The sequence below is a fragment of the Staurois parvus genome, unplaced genomic scaffold (genome assembly GCF_062004578.1).
Source record: "Staurois parvus isolate SC_StPar_1 unplaced genomic scaffold, SC_StPar_1.0 ptg000500l, whole genome shotgun sequence".
Lineage (NCBI taxonomy): Eukaryota > Metazoa > Chordata > Amphibia > Anura > Ranidae > Staurois > Staurois parvus.
Window position 1 is genome coordinate 230,112 of NW_028318296.1, and position 12,104 is coordinate 242,215.

At 46.0% G+C, this 12,104-nt stretch overlaps 1 protein-coding gene across 2 annotated transcripts in view; it reads left to right on the forward strand.

The window, feature by feature from the left end:
* LOC149452041 (uncharacterized) overlaps positions 1-12,104 on the forward strand; it is an 860,283-nt gene that overhangs the window by 132,227 nt on the left and 715,952 nt on the right. The window contains exon 5 of one of the 2 annotated variants that reach the window (XM_089689852.1): positions 3,579-3,701. In XM_089689852.1, the coding sequence (XP_089545978.1) occupies positions 3,579-3,701 (123 nt within the window). Of the gene's footprint in view, positions 1-3,578; positions 3,702-10,035; positions 10,150-12,104 lie in introns of both variants that reach the window. The other variant, XM_089689853.1, reaches the window with a different exon arrangement.

The window sequence follows — 12,104 nt, forward strand, 5'->3', positions numbered from 1 at the left end:
GGATCTAAGATGGCCAGCGGCCTCCACGTAGCATCGGCGCGTGACGTCACAAATTCCTAGGCTCTTCCTAATGCGTTTCATGTGCACACACTTCTTCAGGGGTGGAGGCTAAGTCATCTTTACCCACCTATCCCTTAAAGGGACCTGTGGTGACTTACATACTGCGTAATTAAATTACGCTTCTGGTGAGTGCGTAATTCTTACCTTACCACCAGGAGCACCACCACTGGATTGAAAGCTGAAGATCACGCTATATTCATCATATAGAGACTGTCACTAATTTATGTTCTTATCATTGGGGACATTTCTTATATATATTTTATTATAATTTACTGATTAGCGCTGCACATATTTTTACACGTTTATCACAAGGCTTTGGTTTCTTTGAGTGTTCAGCTGCTTACCTACAAGAGCGCTCACTTTTAGTGCTATTCTATTCTAAATCCTACACTATTGTTTCTGGGCTGTACTACGGGTACAAACATACACTTATATGGTATCGCTCTGATCGTCAAGAGCTGGAGAATTTATTTGGGTTGTTCTTTGGTGGTAGGTTATGGTAGTAACAAGAAACACACAGCTAAATTTAAAAAAATTTTTTTTTTTTTTTTTACTATTTTGGGCCAGTTTGGGCCTTTGATAAAAAAAAAAAAAAAAAAATGGGGAGCTATCCATTACCATTTACCACCAAATGAAAGCCCAATTTGTCCTGAAAAAAACAACAACGTATAATCCACCCGGATGTACGAAGTAGTTGTGATGATATGGACGGTTGTACTATCACATGTCAATGTTGCAAAATTCTGCTAAGGCATTTAGATTTGTTTTACCCTTAGGCATGAAGGGGTTAAGGGGGCGTGCGGGGGGGGGGGGGTGTCCTATACCTACATACTTCAGCTAATAGGTGTCCCTCATTCCCATCTCAAAAGGTTGAGAGGTATGCCTCAGGTCCTAATCTTACAGGTGTGTGGGTACAGGTGTGTGGCCCTAAACACAGACAGTGTGCATTCGGGGCCCCTCAACCACACCTGCACTCCTGTCTAACTAACACCTGTGGCTGTTGGTGAATAGCAGGTGTCCCCATAGAGGCAGGCAGCTGCAGCCGCATAAACAAACCACTCATTTACACAGACAGAGCACCTTAGGAGTTCTTAGAGCTTATTCACACATGAGGGTTGGGGGTGGTAAAACCTCACAGTTGAGCTGCACATTTACCCACACCCAACCACTACTCCCTTTAGCTACAGAGGCATCTACTGGGGATGGTCACATGACACGACTGTGATGCTTTGCTTCGTGGCCTTGGCAGTAATTATACTCCTTGTTGAATGTGACCCATTCAAGTGAATAGCTCTGCTTTGCAAGTGCCCCACAACTGCATGCATTGCATATGGTTGCAGCGCGCTAGTGCAATACAATGCCTCCTCTCTGCCTGTCATATACTCTCTGAGGAGCAAAGGGGGATGGTAAGGGGTAGTTGGGGGAACACCAGGCACACAATGGAAGGCTACAGGAAAGGGTAGTTGGAAGGATATCAGGCACACAGTGGAAGGATAAAGGGAATGGGTAATTGGGAGGATAGCAGGCACAAAGTGGCAGGTTTAGGGAACAGTAGTTGGTAAGATAACAGGCACACAATGGCAGGGTACAGAGGGGTGCAGTTGGCAGGATAGCAGGCACACAGTAGAGGGTTACAAGGAGGTAGTAGTTGGTAGTGTAGCACTACCCCCTTAGGAGCTGCTGAAGATTTGGGTCCCCCTATAGTCCTGCACAGCCAGGCAACACGCATTTCCTTCTATCCTTGCACTCCAGAGACAGTAAACAGACCTTGAACTTGGGGTTTTTTTTTGCATTTTAATATAGGATTTAAACTTGGATGGGGATGAGGGATGCGTGGGACGCCCAATGAACTGTTGAGCTGATGGTAACTTCCTATAACTATGTACAAGTGCTCAGAAGGGTTTGTTTCTTCTTGGAGAGCTATCCAGCCTTTCCTGGTTTGCCACCTCAGACTCTAAACAAAAAACCCCAGAAAAGGATAGAGCACCTCAAAGGCTAATAAGCAGCATAAATGTATTATGGACGTAACAATAAAACAGATCATATATGCAAAACAATGCACGTACCCCATCCATCCCTCCCCCCAGCCCCCTACCATCAACCAACCCCTCCCCCCCAACAATGTCCCACACAGTCCCACCCCCCCCCCCCAGGGCAACCCCAGCAACCCTACAGGTCCCCCCTCCTCCCCGAAGCAAGGTCAACATGGGCTAACCCTCCACACCATTCAAAATCCCTAAAGTCCCCCTGTCCCGTGCAGATGGACACACTCCCCGATAAGACCCTTCTGTGGTAGTGCTGATGACAGTAGGTGTGTCAGGACATGGAATCCGGCTAATGACAGAAATCCCAAAAAGTATAATAGAGTATAGATCCACAAGGTGTAGTTCCACCATGAAAGAGGAGAGCAGCTAAAGAAGGGGCAACCTGGGTTCCTCCAACAAAGTGTGACTCAGTTCATATCTGTAGTAGGTATGCCGCTGTGCTCTAAATCCTCCTATATCCTCGTAGCCATCACTGGAGCCTGTCTATGTCAAACCTTAAATCTGCGTGCACTCGTGAAATGGCAACAATTTTTTTACTTAACTTTTTTTTAAAAAAGCCCCCTATGTGATGATTTTTTGGTGGCAGGTTCTTTTTTTTTTAAATGTCTCCCCTGTATTCCACTGAATGTAAGGCATTGCACATTACATTCTTTCTGGGCGTCAATGACCAGGAATGTGTCACAGGGACCCAGAAGGGACATCACATCACTTCCGGGTCAGGAGAAGGGGAGGGGAGCAGATATGTCTGCTCTCCTTCCTCCCTTATACCACATCCTGCCGGCACACATTGAGCCAGTCCCGGGCCCACAGATGGGCAAGCGAAGCCTGGGACATATAGCTGGCGGGGGGGGGGGGGGGCCTTCGAGGGTGACACTGTGGGCTGTGTGGAAGCAATCGGGTGGCAGCGCTTTCACCTGACAAGTGAGCCCTGCTGCTTGCCCGCAGCATGGCTGAAGGCTAAAAAACCCTACCTGCCCGGCGCCCAGAACTACATCTCCCAGGCGTCAGGCGATAGGAATTGCACATCCCTACTATTCCCCGCTGGGCAGGGGCGGACTGACAACTCATAGGGCCCCCAGGTAATAGGGGATCATGGGGCCCCTGTGTCCTTGCCCAAACTCAAAAAAGCCTATGAAAAAGGTTCCAGGGGCATCTCATGGGGCCCCCTACTGACCCCAGGCCCTCGGACAGTGCCAGAGTTTCCAAATGGTCAGTTCGCCCCTGCCGCTGGGGTTCTTGCAGCTGATTGCAGACAGGGGTCATTTGCAAGTGTGAATGCTCCTGTAAGTAAATAGCTGCCATTGACCAGTGATCTCCTCCTCCCTGTGAGCATACATTGGAAGCTGAGTCAGAGCAGATTTTATTGGCCTTCTTCAGTATTAGAACAATATTAGGATGATAATATGTTCATCTTTGTGACTAAATATTGTTTTTAAACATCACTTTCTGCTGTGTTATTGTGTTCCTTTCCAGACATTAGACGTCTCCTGAAAGAAGAGGATCCAGACCCAACCGGGAAGAAAATGTTACTAATGGACAGGTTTGAAGAATTGCAGTATCTGCGCAGTGTCATCAGAGTGATGGAATTGCAATGTTGTAAGTGATTTTATCTGGGAGGCGAAAAAAACAAACAAACACAATTGGCCCTTTCATGGCCCTTTCATGGCAGACACAGATTCTTGTGGGCTAAAAGTTCACTACATGAAGTGTGTGTTAAACAAGATGACTTCTATTGACTCGCCTATTTGTTTATAAAATGCAAAATAAAATACAATCTCACCCCCCAGGGCTGCAGCTGGACCTTGTACAGCCTGTCTGACTTGATCCCCCCAAAAATATCAACACAAATATTTTCACTAAAAATACACTAAAATCATTATTAGCGGACACAAATACAATATAACTAATACAAAAATCCTGCTGAATCTAAAGGATAACATTGTATTGAGGTAATAAATAAAGCTCAGTGTAAATGAGGTGTTGGGGATAATTCACATAGGTGCTGTGGCCTGTACAGTATGGGTCAGTAGTTTATGGGGCAGGGGCTGTGTGCAGGCAGCCTATGTTACACAATGGGGACGCAGCACATGTATGAACACAGCCACAGCTCCTAATGTGACAGGCGTGTGGGTGCAGGTATACAGCCTTGAACAGTGTGCATTTGGTGACGCTCACCCACCCCTGTATACCTATTAAACGTAGGACCTGTGGCTGTGTGCATGCCCATAGAGTAACAGGCATCTTCAGCTGCATAGACAAACCACTCATTCACACAGCCAGAGTACCTGTGTGAATGAGCACTTAGGGCTTGTTCACAAGTGAGGTTGTGGGGTGGAAAAACCTCACAATTGAGCTGCACTTTTACTGCTCCCCAACCACTACACCTTTAGCTGCAGAGGCTTTCACTGGGGATGTACACATGCCATGACTGCTTTGCTTCATGGCTGTGGCAAGTATTATACCCCCGGTCCACACGACCCATTCAAGTGATTGGTGCTGCTTTGCAAGCATCTCACAACGACATGCATTGTTCAGTTTTAAGTGCACTAGTGTGAGATGAAGGGGTTAAAGGTCACTGCCTATCAAATGCTTACTGAAGAGCGAAGAGTACAGGTAAGGGGTAGGTGGTAGGATAACAGGCACACAGTTGCAGGGTACAAAGAGGGGGTAGTTGGCAGGACAGCAGGCACACAGTGGCAGGTTACAGGAAAGGGTAGTTGGTAGGGTAGCAGGCACACAGTGGCAAGTTAGAGGGAAGGGTAGTTGGCTGGATAGCAGGCACACAATGCTGTGGTAAAGGAAAGGGTAGTTGGTAGGGTAGCAGGCATACAGTGGCAGAGTACAGGAAGGGGGTAGCTGGTAGAATAACAGGTCCGGGCAGAGGGCAGTGAACTGGCATGCAAGGTGTACAGGCTCACAAGGCTCAATGATTCAGGAGGGGGAGGGATGGTGGCACTAGGTAAAATCTGTCTCAGCCATCCCTGCCCCAGTTCACTCACCTCTGAAATCAGGTAGGATACGAAGGACGGTTGCTTAGGGTTTGTAGCTGCCCCTCTGTCTCCAAGAACTGATCCAGCCAGCCCTCCTGCTCATCAAGTGCCCGGACCACCCTGCTGAACTGATGGTCCTGGGCCCAATACAGCTGGGCCAGCTGTACCCCTTATTAGCAACCCTGCCATTACCACAATTAGTCATTATCATGCAGCTTTCCTTTTATTGTAACAAATGATATATAACATCACTGCTTACTTTGCATCTCTCTCCAAAACATCTGAGTCAGAAAAGGAAGTTAGAACCCTTTTACAATAATCAGTTTTTGAATCACTTTTGATGCCTTCATATTGACTTATAATGCAAAGTGCTTTTGAAATACCGCACCAAAGATGCAGCATGCAGGCCTATTCAAAGGGCAGTGCGCCTCTTGTTTTAAGAGATCTGTAGGATTTAAAGGGATACATTTTTCTTTCGCTTTTTAAACCCCAAAAGTGCTTCAAAAACTGATCAGAGGGAAAGGGCCCTTAATGCATCTGCCAGGTACTAAGATCACAGGAAAAACACAGGGAACAGATAGTTTTATTAAGTCCAGATGCTGTCAGGATCTCTGGGTCCAGCTCTGATTGAGGTCTGAATAAGGGAGTCTCTCCACACAAGGCCACCACCCCAATATATGTTGTATTGTCCTTGGGGCAAATCACTTCCTTCGCCCTCCTCCTTCTCATAACCGAATGGGCTCACAGGAAGTGCACTGAACGATGTTGAAGACTGGTGGCATGTAGTGGGCAAAGGAAAAGTAGTGCTGGAGACAGCTCCTGATTGAAGGTGAGTATGGCCACACAATCTAGGATTTTTATCCTTCTAAAATGATAGACAACAAATTTTTTAAAAAATTAAGAAATTAGAGTCCTAGTTTGTTCATGTTCTTCAGTTTTGTTTGTTACTTTGTTACTGCGCACACCTGCATGCACAGTGAAATGGTTAGTGTTGTCTTATATTAACTAGTGGCCGACCGCAGATAGCCAAATGACGGCTGCACTGTGGCCGGCCAATTCTGGGAGGGTGTCATATGACGTCCTCCAAGAATGCATTCTCCTGCATGCCCCCAGGGGTGCGCACCCGGCAATCTCCGTGATTGCTGTGTCCTATGGACACAGCTGATCATGCGATCTGGTAAAAATCCAATCACAGCGGCCTTTTTTTCCACATGATCAGCCGTGTCCAATGACACGCTGATCACCGGGAAATGCAATTGCCGGTTCTCGGCTGCACTTTCCTCACGCTGTCAAAGCGTGGGGAAAGTACTGTTGAGAACCAGCAGTTGTCAGAGCAGGGATCGGCACCGATCATTAGGGCACTGATGATCAGTGCCCTGATGATCGGTGACCAGCAGTGCCACCCACCAGTGCCACCCTCTTGTGCCCAGCAGTGCCACCCACCTGTGCCCAGCAGTGTCGCCAGTCAGTGCCCAGCAGTGCCGCCAGTCAGTGCCACCCAGCAGTGCCGCCAGAAGGTGCCGACTATCAGTGCCCACTATCAGTGCCAGCTCATCAGTGCTGTCTATCCGTGCTACCTATCTGTGCCCATCAGTGCTGCCTATCAGTGCAGCCTCATCAATGCACATCAGTGAAGGAGAAAAATTACCTGTTTGCAAAATTTTATAATGGAAACAAAGAAACTTTTTTTTTTCAAATTTTTTGCTCTTTTTTTGTTTATAAGGCAAAAAGTAAAATACCCGGCGGTGAGTAGATACCACCAAAAAAAAACTAGACAATTCTGGTATTGAGTGGCAAATGCCAGTCAAGCTCTATGGTGCCGGGCAGTGAGCACAGGACCCACTAGAGGACATCGGGCCCTCAGGCCACCCTCATGGTCTGTTTCTGATTGTTTGGTCAGAGACATTCACACCAGTGACTTGCTGGAGATCATTTTTTAGGGTTCTGGCAGTGCTCATCCTGTTCCTCCTTGCACAAAGAAGCAGATACCGGTCCTGCTGATGGGTTAAGGACTTTCTACAACCCTGTCCAGCTCTCCTAGAGTGCCTGACTCTTGGAATCTCCTACATGCTCTTGGGACTGTGTTGGGAGACACAGCAAACCTTCTGGCAATGACACGTATTGATGTGCCATCCTGGAGGAGTTGGGCTGCCTGTGCAACCTCTGTAAGGTCCATGTATCGCCTCATGCTACCAGTAGTGACACTGACCCTAGCCAAATGCAAAACTATTGAAAAACAGAAAAGAAGAGTAGGGAAAAAATGTCAGTGGCCTCCACCTCTAAAACCATTCCTGTTTTGGGGGTCATTAATACCAAAGCAGCTGAAACTGATTTACAACCCCCTCTGCTACTTAACTGACCAGATCAATATCCCAGGAGTGTCACTGACTTGATGCTATACTCTGATTAAAAAGTGTTCCTTTCATTTTTTTGAGCAGTGTATATTGTTTTAAACATAACTTAGTGCTGTATGTTATTGTGTTTCTTTCCAGGTGGATACGTTATCATCCTGGCGGAAGAGAATCCAGCCCCAACCATGAATAAGAGTTTGACAAAATTCAGTTTTGGAAAATTCTTGTCTGAGCTAAAAGATTTCGGTCTCATAAGAGATTTTGTCTGGGATACAAACACAATCGGCCTTTCCATGGTGAATGAAGTCCTGTGGGCTACAAGTGCACAACATGAAGCGTACCACAGTATGTGTGATGACTTCTATCAACTCCACTATATATTTATAAAATGCAAATTAAAATACCTTTTCACCTCCCAGGGCTGCTGTTAGAAATCACGGGGCATCTACTAAAAAATATCAAACTCATAATTTTACTAAAAATATACCTAAAAGATTATTAGTAAACACAAACACAACATAACTTATGAAATTCCTGCTAAATCTAAAATATAAAACTGTATTGAAGTAAAAACAAAAGCTCTGTGTGTAACTGAGATCTTGGGGTTCATTCACATGGGCGCTGTAGCCTGTCCAGTGTGAATCAATTGTTTTTGTGGCTAGAGCTGTGTGCAGGCAGCCTATGTTATGTTATGGGTACGGACACAACCTCAGGCATAGCTCCCAACTGTAATATGTCTCTTTATTAAAGTATATATGTAGGAACACTCACATAGATAAGGTAATTGTAAGCATGAAAACCGTGGTTAACAGTAAGGTGGTATCCAGGGTGAAGAGCCGTCATCTATTTGCGGTATGGAGAGCTGCTTGAAAAAGGAGCGCACTTCCGCCTTCCACGGCCAGCGCATGCTCCGAAACGCATCACAGTGCACCTTGGGTACCTGACGTCATCACGGCCATGCCGCCGCTACGCTCCACCTGGCTCTGAGGGAGGACGTGCACGCCAACCGGCCTCACCGCTGTTCCCCTCCAGCCACAACGCTTCTCCAGTAGCAAGCTGACCTCTCCATACTGCAAATAGATGACGGCTCTTCACCCTGGATACCACCTTACTGTTAACCACGGTTTTCATGCTTACAATTACCTTATCTATGAGAGTTTTCCTACATATATACTTTAATAAACAGAAATATTGCACTTAGAGGCGCTTCTCTCCTTCTCTCACCTACAGAGTCTGCTACAGTCTATTTGGAAGCCTTGCCCTCAGTGCTACACGGATCCCCACACTCTTCATATAACAGCCATAACCACCACAATTACCCCATACTAAGAGTACCCAGGACTTCCAGCAGTGTTTGCGCTGATACACCCCCCTCATTTTTTCTTAATAGCTCCCAACTCCCTGATTTCAAGGGACTGTTCCTGATTTCGAATGTAGCACTACCCCCATGAGCATTGCTTGAGTAATAAGTTCGGGATCCCTGGCAATCTGAACCCCCTGTTGGAGTCCACCCTCTGCTGACACCAATGTACTCCGCTAACCCAGATAATTCACACCTGCAAAATGGACTCACACACAGAGTAGTATAAACCAATGTGACGTTTATATTGAATTGCAGGGTAACTGAGTCAAGAATAACAGAATAGCAATTGACTTGATAATAACTCTGGTCAAGGTCAGCAACTATGACCCAATGTATATCAACATACACAATAATTTACAGTATTTACCCACTAGGGGACCACCCACAGTACATATACTGCGGCAAAGTGGCCCCTGTGCGCAGGATCACGTTTATAAATGTCATCCTGTTTACTAAGTAGGGGGCTGTCCTACCCGCAGCACCGATCACGGCCGCGGGTGTCAATCACCGGGTCCTGGCCAATATTACCCGCCGGAACCTGGCAATTGCCGGCAAACACTTACAGGGAGCACAGCTGCATTGTTTTCAATGGAGCTCTCCTCCTTGTCAGTTTTCAGCACACTGTTCCGGGAAACTGAACTCAGCAATCTGGAACAGTGTGTAACAGTGAAGCACACACCCCTGCCCCCTAGTAAAACACTCCCCTCACACAGTTAACCCTTTGATTGCCTTTTAATGTGAACCCTTTCCTCCCCAGTGCCATTTTTTTTTGCACTGATCACTGTATTGGTGTCACTGGGGATGTCAGTGACCCCAAGTCAGTTCCCCCCCCAGTGTCAGAATGTCCGTGCTGTGTTCTGCATGAGTTCCACCTATACATCCAGAACCTTCCTAGATTGCTTGGATACAGAGGAAGCCAGAGGCAGAACTAGCAGCACTTGAACACGCTGAGCAGGCATTACTAAACAATTGCAGCTCTCTCTTAAGCAGAAAGCCTAAGTAAATTCCCCTAACAGTTCTCCTATCAAGCAGGGGAACCAACTGTACTCTTCTTATCCTAGCTCCTATCTAGGAGGGTGCTACATACTATTTAAATGTCATTTTTCTTGGAGTTGGGCTTTAGTTATAAAGATTTTGAACTATAGACTGTAGATGTGATGTGTACATAGATGTGCAAAGGTTCTGGCAAAAGTGTGAATTTTCTTGAAACCTTCTGCAATTCCCAGCTTTCCATACCAACTCTCTGGAAAAACTACCTGACACCGTCAATAATGACAAGAGAAAAGAGCTCCTCTCTGAAATAGATGGAATGGAAGAGGATATCATGATATATGAGCCGTGTAAGTGTTTTCTTTTAATATATATGTTTACAGCTGCACAATCTGCACAAATGATACATCTGTTAGGACATATAAGTTTGTGGGGGACATTCACATGAATTCAAAATACTGGTAATGACACCATTCTGGTAGTAGTTTCCTTAAGAACTACCTGCGCCTAGCTCAGACAAGCATTTGCACCAGAGATTGTAACATTATCCACACGTACTCCAAATTCTCCCAGCTCCAACTACCACCATACAGTTGTGGCCAAAATTATTCAACCCCCACTGAAATTGAGTGTTTTGGCCAGTTTGACATTGCTTTTGATCATTCAGTCATCTTGCTTACATTTACATTAAAGAGGCACTTGTAGGTCAGACAAATATAACATAACAGTTATAATGAAATAACCACAAATGTCTTTTCTGTGCTCACAGCATTATCAGTTTTATTCAACCCCCAAGTGACATTCAATCTTAGTACTTAGTACAGCATCCTTTTACAGTTATAACAGCTTTTAAACGTGAAGCATAGCTTGACACAAGTGTCTTGCAGCGATCTACGGGTATCTTCGCCCATTCTTCATGGGCAAAGGCCTCCAGTTCAGTCACATTCTTAGGCTTGCGCACTGCAACTGCTTTCTTTAAGTCCCACCAGAGGTTCTCAATCGGATTTAAGTCTGGTGACTGCGATGGCCACTCCAAAATGTTCCAGCCTTTCCTCTGCAACCATGCTCTAGTGGACTTGGAGGTATGCTTGGGATCATTGTCCTGTTGAAAGGTCCAACGTCTCCCAAGCCTCAGGTGTGTGACGGACTGCATCACGTTTCCATCCAATATCTCCTGGTACTGAAGAGAATTCATGGTACCTTGCACACGCTGAAGCTTCCCTGTACCTGCAGAAGCAAAACAGCCCCAAAGCATGATTGACCCTCCACCATGCTTCACAGTAGGCAAGGTGTTCTTTTCATCATAGGCCTTGTTCTTCCTCCTCCAAACATAGCGTTGATCCATGGGCCCAAACAGTTCTAATTTTGTTTCATCAGTCCACAGAACACTATCCCACAACTTTTGTGGTTTGTCCACATGGCTTTTGGCATACTGCAGTCGACTCTTCTTATTCTTTGGAGACAGCAAGGGGGTACGCCTGGGAGTTCTGGCACGGAGGCCTTCATTACGCAGTGTGCGTCTTATTGTCTGGGCTGAAACTTCTGTACCCACATCTGACAAATCTTTTCTCAGTTCCTCAGCAGTCACACGGGGACTTCTCTCCACTCTACGCTTCAGGTAGCGCACAGCAGTCGAAGTCAGCATCTTCTTTCTGCCACGACCAGGTAGCGTTTCAACAGTGCCCTTTGCCTTGAATTTGCGAATGATGCTTCCTAAGGTGTCTCTTGGTATGTTTAACATCTTTGCAATCTTCTTATAGCCATTGCCCTTCCTGTGAAGAGAAATCACCTCTTCTCTTGTCTTCCTGGACCATTCTCTTGCCTTCACCATGTTTGTAACCACACCAGTAAATGTCTAGAAGGAGCTGAGTATCACAGTCATTTTAAAGCTGCCTAATTGGTGCTTATTATGCTTGATTGCTGCTCGGTGACATCCACAGGTGTTTTCAATACCTGATGGAAAGCACCTGTATGAACCTCTGTTCTTCAGAGTGGTAGTCTTTAAGGGGTTGAATAATTGTGGCAATGAAGAAACCACATAAGAACCATTTACTACTGTATTACATAAACAATTGATGTCATTTTAGTTGCATTTGGGTAGTTACAACGTCCTTGTAGGATTTGATTCTGAATACAATTCCAAATGTACACTATAGTCCCTAAACCCCTTTACAGCATTGGGGGTTGAATAATTTTGGCCACAACTGTATATACTGCGAGCAGGCAGCACACCCAGGCCTCGTTCTGCTGGGTAACTTGATTGACAGCTGTACTAGGAAGTGAAGTGGGAGCCGTGGCCCTGCTG